At 38.6% G+C, this 19,679-nt stretch overlaps 2 protein-coding genes across 4 annotated transcripts in view; both read left to right on the plus strand.

Annotated features, from left to right (window-relative positions):
• LOC110066022 (alpha-1-macroglobulin-like) overlaps positions 1–19,679 on the plus strand; it is a 44,699-nt gene that overhangs the window by 19,367 nt on the left and 5,653 nt on the right. The window contains exons 19-29 of one of the 3 annotated variants that reach the window (XM_020773222.2): positions 2,580–2,745; positions 11,695–11,926; positions 12,539–12,775; positions 13,627–13,678; positions 14,264–14,353; positions 14,729–14,902; positions 15,008–15,089; positions 16,655–16,811; positions 17,068–17,142; positions 17,628–17,787; positions 19,178–19,410. In XM_020773222.2, coding sequence (XP_020628881.2) covers positions 2,580–2,745; positions 11,695–11,926; positions 12,539–12,775; positions 13,627–13,678; positions 14,264–14,353; positions 14,729–14,902; positions 15,008–15,089; positions 16,655–16,811; positions 17,068–17,142; positions 17,628–17,787; positions 19,178–19,410 — 1,658 coding nt within the window. Of the gene's footprint in view, positions 1–2,579; positions 2,746–6,404; positions 6,598–11,694; positions 11,927–12,538; positions 12,776–13,626; positions 13,679–14,263; positions 14,354–14,728; positions 14,903–15,007; positions 15,090–16,654; positions 16,812–17,067; positions 17,143–17,627; positions 17,788–19,177; positions 19,411–19,679 lie in introns of all 3 variants that reach the window. The other 2 variants (XM_020773220.2, XM_020773221.2) reach the window with 2 other exon arrangements.
• On the plus strand, positions 7,715–8,844 carry LOC149108522 (uncharacterized; the record flags this gene model as incomplete). The annotated part of the gene is made up of 1 exon (XM_089295805.1): positions 7,715–8,844. A coding segment is annotated over one exon (693 nt), but the record flags the coding sequence as incomplete, so codon positions are not given.

Raw genomic sequence — 19,679 nt, forward strand, 5'->3', positions numbered from 1 at the left:
CTCTTGCTCTCTTGCCCCTGGCTCTTCAAAAGACATCACCAAGTCTCTCAGTTCCCTGACGGCTTCAGTAGCTTCCATAGGTGTAAGAGACTTCAGTTCCATTATGCACATTTCATCATTGTCAGTGTGTCTGATTCCTTGTCTTCATGGCTAGCCTAAGAATGATATCGTTGTAACGAGAAAAACTTTGTTCTTGGGTCGCTAGATTGCCATCATTATGGCGGGAATATCATTGAATGGAATATTGTTAAATCAGGATTCTGCTCCATACAATTTACTGTAACTTTTGGCAGGGCACAGAATGTTGATTGTTAAATCGAAAACATCGGTAAATCGACGATCATGAAATTGGGGTTCCACTGTAGATCACTGTTCACTTGTAAAAGGGCTATTATGAGAAAATGCCCCCTATGAATTAAATTCAATTTGATAAAGCTTCCATCAACTAAATCCTGAAGGTTATGTTTGTATTTATGTCCACAACCATGTCTCTTTGAGGGTATGACTAGTAAGTTTATTTTTCTTTCACTGGATGTTAAGAGAAGGTGACAGGCAAAAATTAAAGGGCCTGTTTCACTTTTCTGTACACTTGCGATAATTTGGTTTTGGGAGCCAATAGTTATAACAATATTAGTTTCTTTGATGAAAATCCTTTTCTATTAATTTTGTGGGAACTGTGAAAGTTGTAACAATGTTCAAGAAATTCTTTGTCATTTCTGGAGGGTTTATAGAGTATAATTATTCTGTACGTTAGTTTCACCATCATGGAATTTTTTTTTTGTATCAAAAAATTAAAGGCAGGACAAACAGTTTTCCAAATACAAAAGGCCATATTAACTATAGAACATGCATGAGAAAATTTTAAATTATCCTAGGCAGTAAATGTTACTGAATCGTATATTTCTATTGGTAAAAAACCTAATTTTGAACCTTCTAGGGTCAATCGAAGCTGTACATTTACATTATTGTGACACAAGTCGATCATTCGCGTCAAATGGATTGTTCATTTGAATGGAAGAATTGTTTCCCTTTGGTTGACTGCTTATCAATGGACACTGAAAATTAGTAACATATTTACATTCAAATCACCAAACTGAAAAGTGTACTTAAAATTGAAAATGCAATCATCGTAGAACCTGTTTTCTTAGCAATGTTGTTTCTCTCTGAACAGTTGCAACTATTATACGAAAGCATACAATGTATGTATGGTTATTTTTCTTTGTAATTCTTTATGCGTAGCTGTAAATGATGTTAAGATAAAGTGGATGTACTCCATTTAGCAATTGGATTCCCTTCTTTGGTCTGAATTTGACTTGAGTTCGTTTTAACAATGCATCATCAGTGATCATGGAGTCAAGGTAATTATATTATTTGGACATCATTCTGAGCAAGAAAAGGACCAGCAAGTCAGGTTATCAGTATGGTGAGACACCTAGACATGTGCAGTAATTTGCATGAACTCTACGATACCAAACCAATGAACACTACACACCACAAATGATGGTGATGAACCAAGAATTCGCAAAATTGATTATTTTGTAAGACTAAGGATGAGCCTATGCATGACATGTTTCAGAGGATCTTCAGGTATTGTATCTGCCAAGACCTGAAGTTTCACATAAGGACCATCACCTGTTGTTTTTTGACTTGTGCTAGAAGGATCTTCAAGTGAGCACATTGATCATCCAACCTGTAGAAAGCTCAAGCTTGTTAATCATCTTTGTATGGGCTTATTTCAGATGTTGCTTGCAATGTTACCTTTTTGTTTTTGATGTGTTGGCACAAAACAGCTCCATTGAATAACTGTTATATTCACACAAATACATTATCTCAGATCTATAAGGCAGAAGACCTGTGGATGTTTGAATGCAGTTTGTGTATGGTGTACTCACATACACAATACAGAATAGCAATACACAATATACATACACAATACAGAATAGCAATTATTGCATGGAATCCTGAGCCAAGCTACTTTGCTTTGGTTTATTTTGGCCTACAGCTCACTCCTCTTCCTATCTGTTTCCTTATTTCTTATTATTCTTCAAGATGATGTGACGGGCTTATTGTTTCTTGGCATTGACAGAGGCTCATAGCTGGTTGTGGGAGATTTGTGAGATAAGGACACACTCAATCTGGGGATTTCCTTCCACTATAAGTAGAGGTCTTCCTGATAAACCCTGCTCTCAACTTCCAATCATTTCTTTTAAATGCATATGTTAGCATGGTTAACTGATGCAATTTGTCTGAAGTGACCAAATAGCTGAGTGTATGGACAAATTATTCTTCTGACAGACTAACAAGAAACTTACTCTTGTCTTGCAATCAATCTCTAATCACTGAATACCTTCACTTCAGGATTATTTTCATCTAATTTCTCCTTGTGTCAATCATAAAATATCAAGCAGATAGGTTAAGATCAATTTTACCCTAATTGGGGTGAGATTTAGAATAGCTTATGGGACTGCAACTGTAACAGGTTATTTCTATCTCAAACTTGAAGCTGTGATGGCCATGAATGCATCAATGGCTGCCCCAGAGTGGTCCAGAAACGGCATTCTCTTTTCATCATATTTCAGTATTGTTCAGTGGTGGGGCCGGTTCTACTGGTCCTGATGGTGATGAGCCAGTTGCGGAAGCTCAAATTGCTGATGATACATTTAAAAGCCAGGAACCTAAGAGAAAGTCTGTGTATGTTCGTAAGGAGTTTCCTGAGACATGGCTATGGACAGAGGAAATGGTCAAGTAAGACTAAATTCATTGGGCCATACGATGTAATAATTTTTGTTATTTTAGATTTGTCAGTTGTTAAGGCACCTGTCTCCATCAACAACTTGTGTAGCTGGAGAGCTCAAAAGTACTTCACTAGATTAGTAGTGCTGGAATCTTTATGGTTTCATATCATGATAATTTTACAATGTAAACTCAACTGGCCTCTTATAATTTGCAACATCATCATTAATGACTTTCAGGCATTTATCTGGGTGCTGTGGTTGTTCTTATCTTGTTTCCTCAATCAAAAGTGATCAACATGCCACATCTATAGCTCTGAGAAGTATAGTAACTGTTGAGTTCCTCTCAAGCAACATTGTTTCGAAGTCTTTTCTATGTGGCCTATCAGTTATAGGTTGCGTTTTTACTGGGCCGATAAACTAGCTGAACACTATTTCTAGGTGTTTGCTTACAGACCAACATTTGCTAGTTAAACGTGACATCTGTTTTCACTGGAAATTTAACCCAGAATTTAACACGCTGACTCAGAAGATTCAAATTACAAAAGCGCGCAACTTTCAAATATGGTTGAGAGAGGAAACGCTTTTAATGTCTTCTGTTGTGTTGATTCTAGCTATATTTATGCAGAGGAGATTGAGAAAATTCGTATTAAAAGAGATTTCTCAAAACATTAAACGGTAAAAACGAACGATAAAATCCGGTGTTTCGGAGTAGTCATGACTCCATTATCAGAGATCGAGAAGGCATTTCTTTTCCAGAGGATGCCATTAATGTCCCCAGAAATGAGGAAGATGCGACGAAATGTTGTACTGCAGGAACTTTTTCTGCACGTCAGGCGACGCCGTGTCATAGGTAGGGTTCTGGCCGAGGAACTGGAGAATCTAGGGGGACCGTAGGAATGATAAACTGAAATGAGAAGGACAGTTGAACTGGTCTGCTGCTTAAAGTTCTGTTTCGCAAACTGAACCGCGATACGAGGGTGTGGTAAATACTATGGCCAGATTCTTTGGCAGGCGTCTGTCACTACGCACAATGTGATTGGCTACAGCATTTACCGGGGCAAGTTATACCATCTCGCGAGGTAGTATAACTTGGCGTGAATTTCCGGTCACATAGGCGAGATAATCGCTTGTTTTTTCTAGTGAAAAGAGAGTGCATTTTTAACTCCCTTAACTCAAGATGCACTGTTTTCACTGCATCTCTGGACTTTTCCGACTTTATCTAGCCAAAATTGTCCCAGGGGAAACACAACCATTATGCAGTAATTTACTCTTCAAACAGCTGTGTATTTAACAGCAGGACTCACCCAGTTGAGGGAGTGGTCAATTAAGATGTTTATTTTTTGTGGTATTTTTTATTTGTTTTTATTCCTTTATTTGTTTGGTTATTTATTTCATGTTCCTGCAACAAACTGAATTCATATAAATTTTTATTCACGTGCCTTAGTCTTGTGATGACAAATTATACAACAGATCTTTAACAACGGTTTTTCAAATTTGTTATAAAACTGCAAGTTAATAATTCACAACATCTTACATTTAGAATTGATAATCTTAGTTTTGTCTCATCAATCTGACAATCCATTTTGTCTATATCTTTTGATGGAAGGGTGTAAATAACTTTTTGTCATTATTGGAGCTTTGTTCTTGCTCAGTGTCCTCGATCATGTCTCTTTAACTGTTTTGATTAATTGCATGTTGTTGTTATGAGGACTTTAACAACTTTGACTCTTCGGCATTCTTTCTCTAGCAATAGCATCAGTTTATGTTAAGTGTGTTTTCTCATCTTAAAATACTTTTGTATTATTATTTTTGATAATCTAACCAAATATTACATTTTAATGTTCAGAAAAGAATCAGTTCATAGTGGACAAACCAAACTACATAAACAAGGCAATTTATGAGACACCCAATATTAGATATATTTACTGCTGGCTAAATTAAGGCAAGAAAAATGTGAAATTAAACCACTTTACTTAAATCTTTGTCCCTGAACAATGCAGCAGTTTTGTTGACAAACTCTGCAAAAGGAACAGGGTTATTGTGGAGCCTGTTAGACTAGATACATGTAGAACAATCCAAAAAGTATCAAGGTGTAATAAATTAAATCATCTTGAACACTTTTAGATATGTCATCACGTCAGTACTTCCATATAAAGTGGGCTTGGCATTCTAAACATCATGATATTCAAGCCATCATAAAATGGTTTAGTTTTCACAATTTACCTAGACCCAAGATGTATTTTGAGTATTCTCCTACTATAGATGACCTCAAAGAAGGGCCACCTTCAACAAGGTTTTTAATCATTATTTTTTGGCAGTTATTTCTTGCCATTATCCTTAGAGCTTTTTTACCTGAAAAAAAAAAAAAATTGAGAGCATCACTTTACCTTGGAGGTATTTTATCAGACGTGGTAACTGAATTCTTGTCTTGTATGTAAACGAAATTTTGTAGACAAACTCTACAGAAAGAAGAGAGAATTATCATGGAACTTGTTGGTGTAGACATAATGTGAAAAATGTAAGATCAAGCAGGAGGGGGAAGATGATCATCATCTCAAGGAACATACATAGAAGTGGTTTGGTCATGTCTAATTTGTTACAGTGAAGAAATATTACAAAGGCTAAACTGGAGTAGTTCATACTGCTGCATCCTGAAACCTTAGTACATGGTTACCTGGCCTATTTGAGATGTTACTTGAGGTGGTACAATTATTTGGTTTACAGGTTGGAACGAATCAGCTCCACTGAATAGGCGTATGTACCCGAAAAGTCGGTGATATCATGATGTGCATCATAGTCTCGGGATCTATAACATAGAAGACTTGTGGATGTTTGGAGATGTATTGCAGTTGAATGCAGTTAATTTATGGTGTACATGTACTTACATGCATAATTAAGTCTGCATCAAGCCAGTGGCACCTCAAGGCCAGAGCTTATCCCGGTTTCTGTTGCACGATTGACTAGGAGTATTTCTACTCCCTCCTGGATTGGATGCCAGTCCATCGCAGCATTTCCCCCTGGCGTTACATGTAGCAGTACTCATTTACATACCAGATTGGAGAGAAGCACTGTGAGAGTAACATGTCTTGTCCAAGAGCACAACCCAGTGAACCGGCCAAGGCTGAATCCAGGACCACTCGATCTGGAGTCCAGCCTGCTAACCATTAGGTCACCACACCCCCCGCACGTACGCTGATAGATTTGTGTACATGATATAGCCACTGCCCAAGAACAGCAAGTAATCTTCCATCATGTGGAATCTTCAGCCAAGCTGGGTAGCTTTTTGTATTGCCTACAGCTCTCCCTTCTTCCTTTCAATTTTCCCATTTCTCATTACTCTTCAACATGATGTGACTTGCTCGTTGTTCCTTGGCATTGAGGCTCCTACCTGGTTGGTGGTGGCAACTTGCCACATAAGGACATACTCAATCCAGGGACTTCCTACTGCTATACATAGAGGCCTTCTCGATTAACCAGGCACTCTTCTTCCATTAATATTAATTACCATTATATACATATATTCATTGAAGTGACAGACTAGCTGTGTGTATGGACATTCTTCCGACAAACTAACAATAAGCTAAGTCTTGTCTTTTGAGTAACCTCTAATTACTGAGTACCTTTTATAGTTCACTTCAGTTATTATCCTGTGATTTCTCCTTGTGCCAGTCACTTTAGCATGGCGGCGGACTTCTGCGAGTGGCATTGTTGGTCCAGGGCCTCTTGCTACCCGGCTGTCTGCCCCTAAAACTCCAAAAAGAGCCTTTAGGGGGAAGACTAAAAGTCAGCAACCTAAGAAAAAGTCTGTGTATGTCCGTAAGGAGTTTCCTGAGACGTGGCTATGGACAGAGGAAATGGTCAAGTAAGACTTAATTCTTTGGGCCATGGTGTAATACATCTGTAGTCATGGTGATGATTCTGTCTCCACTGACAACTTGTTTAACTAATTGAGCTTAAACGTCGATGTACTTCACTAGAATAGTAAAATAGGTGAAGGTTTGAACCTAGTGTGATCGTCCGGGTGACGGTAGTTCTGAAAAGCACCGTTGTTGGTCACCAATAACACTTCTTTTCAGAATTGCCCTCACCTGATCATCGCACTATACAAACTACAATGGTAATGTTAGAATCTTCATGGCATCATATTGTTATAGATTATATTACAATGCAAATTCAACTTGCTTCTTATAATTTGCAACATCATCATTAACGACTTCAGGCATTTATCTGGGCACAGTGGTGGTTCTTACCTTGTGACTTCAATAAAAAGTGATCAACATGCTGAATTGTAATAGCTCTGAGAAGTAACTGTTGAGTTTCACTTAAGCAAGCAGCCTTGTCTGGAAGCCTTTTCTATGTGGCCTATCAGTTATATACAGTAATTGCCTCTTCAAACAGCTGTATATTAACCAGCAGTGCCTGTCCAATTGGGGGAGTGGTGTTTGTTTTGTTTTGCAAAAGGAACGGAGTTCAGTATTGTGGAGCTTGTGAGCATAGATACATGTACAACAATGAAAAAAGAAACAAACAGTTTATCACGAGACAGGAAATATAAGTGATAGAAACCGACATTTCGGTGCATCTTGTGCAATTATCAAGGTTACATAATTAAAGATAAAAAGCGGTTTGTGAAGAGGCTAAGTTGAAACGAATTTTCAAAAGTCTTATAAGAAACGATTTGGAAATACATGAGACAAGAAATATAAGTGATAGAAACCGATGTTTCGGTGTATCTTGCGTAATTATCAAGGTTACATAATTAAAGATAAAAGGCGGTTTGTGAAGAGGCTAAGTTGAAACGAATTTTCAAAAGTCTTTTAAGAAACAATTTGGAAATACATGAGACAAGAAATATAAGTGAAAAAAACCGACGTTTCGGTGCATCTTGCGTAATTATCAAGGTTACATAATTAAAGATAAAAAGCGGTTTGTGAAGAGGCTAAGTTCAAGCGAATTTGTGTAGAAGAGTACCAAGCTAATTACATGAATACTTTAGCACGAAGAGAGTCAGACTGCACATTCAGTGCTGGTTTAAGATATTGAATACACAGCATTTCATTAACGAGGCAGTCAAATTAGTTGATGACGGAATCAATAAGGTGATTCGGATACCTCAGCTTACGGAAGACTCCTCCCAAGCGTTCATCAACAGGTTTATCACCTCGAGAGTCGCAGTGGACCAGCCCAAACAGCATACCGATGACGCCATCCGGATAGTTATCCCCTATAAAGATCAGGATGCTGCAGTGTCTGTCAAACGACAACTTAGAGATCTTAGCAGCAAGGTGCAAAAGACCATCCAACCCGTGTTTACTAGCCGCAAGCTTAAACAAGATCTAAGCCTGCGTGAGCCCAAGCCTAACATCGTGACCCAGCAATGCGTTGTTTATTTATTCAAGTGTGACCTGTGTGATGCAGGTTACGTCGGGTACACAAAGGGCCACCTTCACACGCGCGTTGAGGGACACTGTCAAAAGGCGTCATCTGTTTACAAGTATTATTCCAAAGAACATAACACTGCTGTTCTGACCAATTTCTTAGCACTCTTCAATGTAATCAAGAAATGCACGAACAAATTTGACTGCCTTGTTAATGAAATGCTGTGTATTCAAGATCTTAAACCGGCACTGAATGAGCAGTCTGACTCTCTTCGTGCTAAAGTATTCATGTAATTAGCTTGGCACTCTTTTATGCAAATTCGCTTGAACTTAGCTTCCTCACAAACCGCTTTTTATCTTTAATTAAATATGTGATGTTCATGGGACTGGTTACTGACACGTGATTCTTTAAGGCATCATAAAATGGTTTAGTTTTCACAATTAACCCTCCCAAGATCTATTGGGAAGATTTTCCTACAATAAGTTACCTCAAAGAAGGGCCGGTATCAATGATTGAACCTGAAAGGGTAGAAGATCGTTATCTTGAGAGAGATGGAGGTGGTTTGTCCAAGGGTAGTGTGCTCATGAAATGATTCAAAGGCTAACGAAATGCTTGTTTCCTCCAACTAACCACATACACATTGTTGTATGCTGGAGACTCGAGGCTTGTAAAAATCAACAATCAACCTCAAAGATCTCATTGTGAATTAATAAATGTGTCATTTGTTCAATTTTCATGATGTGTTCGAGATGGTACAGACGTTATTTAAACATTGGAACAAATTCGATAAACACTGTGTTCTCGATTCAAGATTGAGTTTAACATGTTTTCCTTGGTGTGTATACATGTTCATTCTTACCTCCTTTAGAGTAGCAGGTTCTACCGTGCCATACCTTCATGATCAGTCAATTTAGACTTTGCTATGTTTTACTCTGCCAGCAGCATTCTCCCCCCCCCCCCCCCGCCCCTCTTCAATTTCCAAGTATTTGAAAAGCAAGATAAATTTGTTACTACGTTTTCTGAAAATACCCTTGCATTGTGCTTATACTCTCTTTGACCATAGCTCTTGACCAATGGGCATGCGAGAACTCAGCCTGTCCCTATAAAAAGAATTTGGATATCTTGAGAAGCTTATTACCTTGAACAAGCTGATAAGCTTCTGATATCTTGTCTGGCAGTCCGACACAGCTGGTCATTGCCTTGGAACGTCTAGGAATGTCTAATTTCTGAGCTTCTCTTCTAACTGTCAGTAACTGTATATGTAAAGTATTATTTTCTTTACACTATCCATACATTGTAGAGTAGATAATATTCAGAGAGTCAAGAAAATCGATAGGGGCACAAGCACAACCAATATTAAAGAAAAATTACAGCAAAACCCTTAGGAAAAATTACTGAGATGGCCAGAATGCAGGGAAAACTGACACAAAGTTTCCTACATGTGACATTCTTTCATATTTTTAGGGTCAGTTGGTAGTGTAGCTGCAATGGGAGCCCCTGGCCCTGCAGCTCTTCTTCCCATTGGTCACACAGCATTAATCAAAAGGCTAAAAGCCAGCAATCTAAGAAAAAGTCTGTGTATGTTCGTAAGGAGTTTCCTGAGGCATGGCTATGGACAGAGGAAAGGGTCAAGTAAGCCATTAGGCATTGGCCAGGAAATAACATTATTGTCCTGTTAAATGTTTTCATTTGAACAGGTGTATCCATTTAAAACATATTTGTTTAACTGGTGAAGTACAAAGGTTACCTTTCGTGTCACAGGTATTGATGTTCCAAACACAGTTTGGAATCTCAGCTTAACACTCTCTTAATTTGGAACATCAACGCAAATGCTACACCTGTCACTGATCGTGCACAGTAGGACATGTTATGTTGTTTTGTCATGATCAGTTTGGTATTGTATCAACATGGTCAGCACGTGATTATAGCGAGGAATATTGTATCAGAAAGGTGTGGAATTTCAATCAAGCAAACCCTTTGAAGTTTTTGCTGTATGTAGCTGTTCTACCTATCCACTTCCCGCAACACGTACAGTAATTACGATACTATCAAGGCTAACATTACTTGCAGATGTGTGAGTGCTACCCATAGTTACAATTAATACTTAACAATACTCAAGTTAAACACTAATAGACCATTTTCGATATTTTAAAATTCCAGCTTAGCTCCGAGGCTTGAGGGAATAAAACAAAAGAAATCACATTGAGGTTAAGTGATGAATAATTCATTTCTTTTGTATTATTCCCCCAAGCCTCAGAGCTATGTTAGAATTTTAATATATCGAAAATGGCCTATTGTAATAGGATTTTTTTTTCATTAGCTTATCCGTACAAAATATAAATGCACCACTTTCAATATTTTTTAATTAGCTAACTTTACACAATTTATTTTCTAGTTTTAATACTATTGTGAAATACTGCTAATAGATGCATTTTTACACATCTTGAAAGGCACATATAAAACCAATGTGGGTAGAATAATGGAATTAAATATTATAAGAATTCAAGAATAAGGTTTTTAGGTATTTGTTTGAGACGTGGTTGTGGACAGTTTTGGTACATTAATACTCATTGATTGATGGTCATCTGTATTATTTTTTAGGTTGCTTTACTATACCACTGATTACATTATATATTTTGCATCAACACAAATGCTTTGGGATATGATACTTTAAAACTGTACTGTCAATTGATTGGTTAGAATTATCTTTAAAAATGTTGTTTGAAGGTGGCTCATGATGGTTTGCTTTTGAAGACCAGCCATTAAAAGTTGGTGATTGAAATGTCCCTCAGTTTCTTTTACATAATAAAGCCGCAGAATTCAGTTTTGAAACACGGCCAGTTACAAGTATAAAGGTATAAGATAAGGGTTTTTTTCGTAAAGAAGTACTGAGATGACTTGCATGTCACCAGGGCCCCTCTGTATACCAGCCATGATGCTCAATAGACCACCCTGGCTAAATAAAGTCCTACTTTACAGTTACTTTACTATGAGGGGAGTGAGGTCTCATGACTAGGCATGTACCACTGAATTGAATCTATGAAACCCTGAACCATTATGAGTTACTTAAACAATTGCAATTGACCTTGTTTAGACAATTGGACAATCGATGATGGTGTGGGTCTAAGAATGCTTCAAAATATGATAAACAAGGGCGTTATTTTATCAGAATGCTTCTAGGACACATGGGAGTTCTCTGGCAATTATTTTAAAAACAAGAATTGAGCTAAAAGTATGCCACTTTTCTCAGTTCTTAGGAAAGAGTTCCGTTTTTATGTGGCTTCCTGTACAGTACTAAGTAAAATCAGATCTTGGACAACTATCTAATCAATTGTTATATCTAATTAATTATTATAACAAAACTCAAACCATCCCTAAACCTGCAAACAGACTTGATTTGCGCAAAGGTATTCACTTGAAGAACTTGTGATCCTTTGTTATTATGCTTATTTGTAGAGACTGTATAGAAATTAAATCTTCGCATTATTTATTCACTTTGCCGTGAGAATGGTGTCACAATGACGCCGAAACGTCGGCTTTTAACGTTAATATTTATTGTATTTTTGTATTTTGTTAACAGCGAAGACACAGGCAAGACAACGATTATGGCTAAGGTTCCCGACACTATCACCAGCTGGATTGCAAGTGCTTTTGCTATGTCTGAGGCATCTGGGCTTGGTGTCTCAAAACCTACTTCACTCAAAGTGTTCCAACCATTTTTTGTCTCCCTTACGCTCCCTTACTCGGTGATCCGTGGCGAGGAAGTGTCCATTATAACCACTGTCTTCAACTACGAGAAAAAGTGTCTTACAGTAAGTCTTAGATTTCTGAATTCGTTTTTGGCAATCAATTATTTACCTGATTTCCAGTTAAGAAAACATAATAAGATGCAGCTTCACCAGTTGCACAACTCATGCAGGTGGTACAAGTTGACCGGCCTGCTTCCAAATCAGGCCAAGTGTCTACTATGAGATACAACGTCTTCAGTCCATTTCACTGAAACGTTTCACACCAATCGTACACATGATAAGCCTGTTTTTGCAACTCGTGCGGTTCAAGTCATACAAGCACATCAATTTTAGCCTTCATGATTTGAACAAACCAGTTTTGAGTATTGGACAAATTCCCCTTTGGAGAATTTCAATTTCAATATGTTGTGCCTGGGATTATTGTCAATTCTTTTTTCCATAATGTCATTTAAAACAAGATGCGGATATGAATTGATAAATGTTCTTGGCTGTTTGAATTAGCTTCAAGTCGGAACTTGAGTAATCTTGTTCATGTGACGTCATTTTGCTCCAAAATCATGAAATGGAATATATGTTTGGTTAGTTACCACGTTTTGGTTTAAAACAGAAACGTGGGATGTGAATGTAGTAGAAAATGATAGTTGAACTAAGCAATGGCAAATGTTAATCTTACAGATTCGCTTGGACCTGCAAGAATCACTATACTACAGAATACTTTCAAACTCTTCTCAGTCAGTTTGCGTGTGCAGCAATGAAGCCATGTCTGTTCGTTTTAACATTGTTCCCAAGAAGTTGCGTGAAATTCCTCTGACAGTTATTGCCAAAGATGTTAACTCTTCAGTGTGCGATGAAGGCGTGGAACAGATGGTTCTTGGAGTCACTGATGCTGTGACGAGGAAGTTACTTGTTGAGGTACGTACAGAGCTAATGTTAGAGAGAACAGTGCTAGTACTTCATATTTCCAGACGTTGGTGATGTAAAGTAGTAGAACCATAAGAAAGAAACAATGCAGCATCCAAATACCATCGACAGGTAAGCAATATGTTGTCATTTGTTTCCTGTGCCGAAAGAAGGAGCTGAAAAGTGGCCTGTTACCAGTGCCGGGGGAGGGAGGTACTCCCTTATATGGGCTGTATAGGTATGTGCGGCCCCAAAGGGTAGGGTTTTACAGCCGTTGTGGTCATAAACAGGGTATCGATTTTGGCCATTTTGGCCTTAAATAGGGTATGGTTTTAGCGCTCTAGTCTTGAATTGGGTATTTTTCTTGGAAGAAGCTTCTTTTTCATCATTATCAATGAGACCGTCAACAAAAGACCTTCATAACTTATGTTTAGGGCAACTATGTCAGCCGCAACGGTCATAAACAGGGTATCGGAAGTTTTGGCCAAGTCATAAATAGGGCAGCAAAAATCGCAGATTTTGGTCATAAATAGGGTAAGGGTTTTTAGGAAGTGGGCCGCACACCCCCACGCAACTTTTCTGGGAGTACCCCCCGTGTACCAGTGGTACTTAAAGCAACATTTCTATCTAGCAATAAACTTTTTAACCGTCACTGATACCCGTAGCGAGGAAAATCATCTCACAGGAGAGCAAAGTTAGCCAGCGTAGTATTTGTGGGTGTTCCCGTTTGCACTCGCTTCTATTTTTGTGCACCCCAAAATGTAGCTGGGAACACTTACTACACAGGCTAGCGTAAAATGTAAATTAGAACTGAGTCGTAAAATAGAAAATGCTAACTTTTGCAATATTTCTGTCTTTAAAAGCCTGAAGGAGTTCGACAGGAGTATACATACAACACCTTTGTATGCCTAAAAGGTACAAAACATTACTATCATTTTGCAGCACTTAGGATCTAGCTCTGAAGAGCATAAAGCTTTGAAAAGTTTATTTCACCTTATGTATAATCTTTGCAAAATTTCATTTCTAAGCAAGCAGTTTTAGAATTCCTGGTGTCAGTCCATTTCAAGTTATGATTATTATTCTGGTATTTTTTGTTTCACCACTTTCCTCTATTCTGAAGATAAATATTACACTTGAGAGCCAGGATTTGAACACAAAGTGACAGCCAGTTGCAAAGTGATGGAGATTGATTTCAGCTCATAGGGAAGCTTACTTGTTGAGAGGAAGTCAGTAAGAAATGTGTTAAGAAAATACAAGAAATTTTATTTGCCTCTGGATGAGGTAATATGAGATTCGACGTTTACCGTTTCAGACCACATTGTAACATTGATAAATACCTTTTAGATTGCAAACTTCTTTCATGCGAGCCATATGTTCAAAAAACCGTCAACCTTATGTGTAGCCTGTAAAGAGCAAATAATGTGACTTCAAGGGAAATCGTTTCAACCATAGACAGGTAATGAGTTATTCTTTACACTCGGCTGTTGTTGCTTTTCAAAGATGACGAATCACAGTTTAATGACACCATGGACATCTCTTTGCCTAAGAACGTTGTTGCTGGCTCTGTTCATGCAGTGGTGTCAACTGTTGGTAAGTTGTGCATTGTGTTTGCTTGTTGTTGTTGGTTTTTTTTTTGTTTGTCTAAATTCAACTTAAAAACCTTGAAACTCTCTTCTTACTTGCTCCACTCCTTTCCTCCTTTTGTCTTTTATGAGTGTACAATGTAAATCTTGTAGTCTGTTTTCCTAGAATAGACCATTTCCGAGTTACCTTGTGCCTCTGTTTCAGAACGAGACCTCGTGCAAAACCTTCCACATGAAAATGAGTTTGATTTGCTTGAAAATGAACGTGTAGGCGGAACACAGTTTCATAGGAATGGTTCCACACGAAGACTCGTTTTGAAAAAGAGGCAAAAGCCAACTCGGAAATGGCCTTCTTACTCATCATTTTGTTGTTGTTGTTCAGGGGATCTAATGGGACCAACCTTGAATGTTGGAAGCCTGTTGAGGCTTCCTTATGGCTGTGGTGAGCAAAACATGGTGAACTTTGCTCCTGGTATTTACATCACGCAGTACTTGTCAACTGTTGGGCAACTAACCACATCTGTGAAAAACAAAGCCGAAAACATCATGTCAACAGGTAAGCTAGAACCATTGTGGAGAGTAAGAACTGGCTGTATTTGTAATCTTCCAAGTTTGACGTGGAACACTTAGCAATGTAACATGCTTGTTTTGTATGTATTAGGATACCAAAGAGAGTTAACCTACAAACGAACTGACGGATCCTACAGCGCTTTTGGAAACAGAGATAGTGAAGGAAACATGTGGTGAGTGGTTTCTTTTAACATGTTATTTTGGTGCTCGGCAATATTCAATACCTGCTTTTAGTATAAATCTACTAGCATCCTGTCACGAATCCCGTTCTCTGATTGGCTACGCTACTCACTATCTATTCTGTGATAGATAGTAAGCAGCGTAGCAGTGTGTGCTTGTTAACGAAATGAAGGCCGTTTCTTGGCGTTTGCGGAGTGTCTGTGAAGAGGATTTAGATAAAGTTTTGATTTATACTAAAACAATTAGATTATTCGCTCTCGATTTCTATCGCGCGACAGTTGACGAGGGCGCACAACTATCACGCGATAGAAATCTCGAACTCATAATCTTATTGTTTATTATACCATGCCATAGAAAATACAGCCAATCAGAATACAGGAAAGCCGTTGTATATTCGACGGTATTACACCGAACCTTCCCATCGTGCGCCGCGCGTATGTCGCATTGATTGTGTTGGCCACTGTACTTGACGTGGTATAAAATAGATATGCAACGCTTTCTCTTAGTATACCATGGAATATCCCACGTGTAAAAATAAAATAAAATAAAATAATGGTAAAGATACATTTTCTGTGGCATACACTCTGAAAGACATTTTCTTGGAACACTTTCCCTTGGTATGCCAGAGTTCGTCTTCCTTGCCAAGCAGTTGCCTTCATTTCCTTGTCATTGTCCTGTTCCCTCGCAAGTCCTTTCTTTGTTACTTAACCCTTTGACGCCCAAGGAGCCGTATACGGCTACTAGATCTATCCGTTCAACAGTCGGTTTTGGATATCGACGGCATTCTGACGTAGCAAATTGCAAAACAACGTTATCAGTTTTGGTGCCAAAAATGGTGGTAAAATGGCCCATTTAATATACGTATAATTGATCAAGGTCCCATTTCCAGGCTTTGCTCATAATTAACACCCAACTTTTTACGGCAGCTTGAAAGAATATGAACCGCAAAAGGTAACGGGAGTAACAGGACCGAGAAAAAAGAAAGGAAAGGGGCAAGAAAAAAATTCGGAACAATCGCAAAAAAAAAAAGAAGTCCAAATTTTGGCTTATGCGCATGCACCAAATTAAAATATTCTACAGTTTTGAACCTAATCTTGGGGAAATCTATCTGTTTGGTAAAAAAAAGTAGCTTTTTCAGCAAACCTAAGGCTCATTTAGCGTCGTGGCAGCCAAAAAACTGGTTTAACGGTTAAAAACGGCATTTTCTTGGTGAACATTTGGTCGTGAAAGGGTTAAGGTGTTTTTTTGTGCAGGCTGCAAAAAAGTAGAGGGGAACGGGAAAGCTAACAGAGAGGTTAAGAACGACATTTACGGCAAATGGCAGAAATATTTGTACACAATTAATTGATATTTGCTATTAATAGATTGACTCTTTTCCTATTGCTTTGTTGGATTAATGTAAGGATTACAAGCAGTTATTAAACTGGATTGATATAAAGATCAGAGACAATTACTGCCGTTTGCCGTTATTCTTAAACACACCAATGTCTAATTGACAAATTAAAGGCTTGATTTCTTGATATTACGGTCATAATTTGTGTTCTTGTTCTCCTTGTAGGTTAACAGCGTTCGTGCTACGCTCATTTGCTCAAGCACGTCCTTTTATCTTCGTTGATCCAGGGGAACTAAAGACGATACAAAATTGGATAACCAAAAAACAACTTCCAAATGGCTGCATTCCCAAGTATGGAAAACTTTTTAACAAGCGCATGAAGGTTAGTAAGCAAAGGCTCCTCTTCCTTCCCCCCGCTCCCTCCGTACAAATGTCTGGTCAATAGACATACATTATTGAGCATGTACAGCTCACGTCTGTTGTTAGGTATTGTGCAGGGACCTTTGCTAAGTAAAGATAAACAGTGATGCAGACCGTTGCATCGTTTGTTTTGGATCATTTAAACCCTTTTGTGTAGAAAATGTATTCCTTAAGTAATGAAAAGGTAGACCGGTACTGAAAAACTGTTCCTTTATTAGGGTGGTGTATCAACCGAAGCCACTCTTACAGCATTTGTTGCAGTGTCTCTCATGGAATCTGGAATGTCACCTCAGGTGTGATAGAATTAATTGGTTTGGTTATTTGTGAGGACATTATATATTTACAAGCCTTAAGTAAGACTTGTGAATATTATCCTTCTTCTGTCGAACTTGGAGCAATGTTAATCATAATATACTCCAAGCTATTTTTAGAACTGATCAAGCGCATAATCGTTCGTCTCCTGATGTAGTTTTTTTCTCTGTTAGACTTCGTCTCATGAGGCAAACCATAAATAGTCTTCATTATCTTACCACAGTGAACAATTCAAACTCGCGTCTTTTCATTTATGGTATCTGTTGGTTTTATGTGGTGAATTGTCATAAGGAGCACGACAAACAACAACGTAACGAAATATGGGCTTACAGTATGTTGAACTTCGTAACAAGAATTAACCTAACACATTAAATACTATTGAACTGATACATATCAATATAGAACATCCGCATTATCCATATAACTTCAAGCGTTGTCACGATTTTCTTGATATTTTCTTTTTCAGGACAAGGTGATCCAAAATGCGTTGAACTGCTTAAGGACTGCATCTTCAAAGCTGACTGACTCATACAGCTTAGCACTGTTTAGTTACACTTTCACGTTAGCTGGTGATCAACAGTCCTCGGATTTATTCAAAGCACTTCAAGGCAAAGCCATCAAAGAAGGTCTGTAGATATCTTCAGCCGGAACTTAGGTGGTACTCAAAGGTTTATTTCCATTTGTGGGAGCTGCTAGTTTCCTGAATTTTGTTTCACTTTTGATTAAAAGCCCATTTCCGAGTTTCCTTGAGCGTCTCTATCAAAGTGAAGCCTGGTGCACAACCAATCCTATGAAAATGCGGGTTCACAAGTCCCGTTCTGACCACTAAGCTTAAGTTGTTTCTCGGTAGACCCTAGCCTAACTCCTCGGCCACGTTTGTAAATAGCCAACTGGTCTGCCTCCTGCCAATTGGGATTTTTAACCATGTTATGTTCATTTGCATTATTTGTTTCATCATTTGTTTCCATTGGCCCTGAAAAACCCCTTTAGGGAAGAGGCCAATAGCGAAGCGCGCGAGTGACGTCATAACTCGGACAAACTGAGACAAACAAAACGGAGTTAAGGAAGATTTGACGCTTTTTCAAGCGCGTAAGTAAGTGTTCCTAAAACAATTTTTTAAAACGAAAATTTGGCGTTCATTTTCCACTTATTTCTCGCAGAACACGCCTACGTTGTCTGACTCTCGCGGGGATCCAATAATTTGCATTCTATTATTAGACTTTACGCACTTGTTATTAAGATGTGTATATGTATGTAATTTGCATGTGACTGAAATCTTACTTTCATATGAAAGAATGGGCATCAAGATTAGCTTTGAGAAAGAGGCTAACGGTAATTCGGAAATGGCCTATTAGTAACATGGCTTCATGTCGTCCAATTCTGCCTGTAATCAAAACTATAACAAAATTCCCGAACGCGATTGGCTATCAGCAGCCCGATTTGAGCATTAATTGGACAGTGTACGCGTCATGCTTGTAATTGGACAGTAGGCGTCATTTTGCGGGAGCTGTTGCGGTGCACTTTGTTGAGTAAACTGCTGTGTTTTTCAGCATTCATAACGACGTTTAATCGTTCAGAGCTCAATCGATGGTTTGTTCGTTTCTCGAATTTTGTCATAGTTTTGATTAATTGGTAACAAGACATCGTGTCGTCCAATTCAGTCTGTAATCATACTCCTGATTAACAAATCGGACTCCCGCTTCGCGGTCGTCCGATTTTGTCAATCACTCGTATGATTACAGACCGAATTGGACTCCACTCAGTCTTATTACCATTATTAATCGCTCTGGCCATGAAACAAATTGGATTCTCGCTACGCGGTCGTCCGATTTTGTTTGGACTCCTCTCAGTCCTGTTACCATTATTATTAACGCGACCAGTGACAACCATTTGGATTGATTTGTACTGACCCTACATGTACTCTATTCCAGTTACTACGATAGTGGTAGAACATAACAGGGTTGCACTATAACCAGTGAAAAAACTCTCCTTGTTTTTTATATTTTCGTGAACCAGATGGATTAGTGCATTGGGAGAAGGAGAAGGAGACGAAACCCACACCTAGCGAATATACCTGGTGGAATCCATACTACCGTGCACCAGCTGCTGACATTGAAATGACTGCATACGCTCTGATGACGTACGTCCTACTGGCACAAGACGATGTGTCGCTGATTGGCGAGGCGATGCCGATTGTCAGGTGGCTTACTAAACAGAGAAATGCTCTGGGGGGATTTTCCTCAACACAGGTATGCAACGTGTTATTTTTCATGTTGTTTTATATCATTATTTAGCTAAGTTGGATGCCTTGTTTCTGTCCACTGGTAATTCACAGAACGCTTCAAAATGCGGTAAGACTTTCAGTTGCGCCGCTCACTTTGTAAGTTCACATGTCAACGTGATCTGCGCATTGCAAGAGCACTGGCGCAACAGCGCCTTTTTCTTTATTTGTTTTCTAAATTTCTCTCGCCTCGCTCTTCGCGCGCGCTCGTGTATCGCACTAGACCCCGCTAATCCG

This window comes from Orbicella faveolata, unplaced genomic scaffold (genome assembly GCF_042242905.1).
Source record: "Orbicella faveolata isolate gen_17 unplaced genomic scaffold, um_ofav_v1 contig_26, whole genome shotgun sequence".
In the NCBI taxonomy this organism is placed as follows: Eukaryota; Metazoa; Cnidaria; class Anthozoa; order Scleractinia; family Merulinidae; genus Orbicella; species Orbicella faveolata.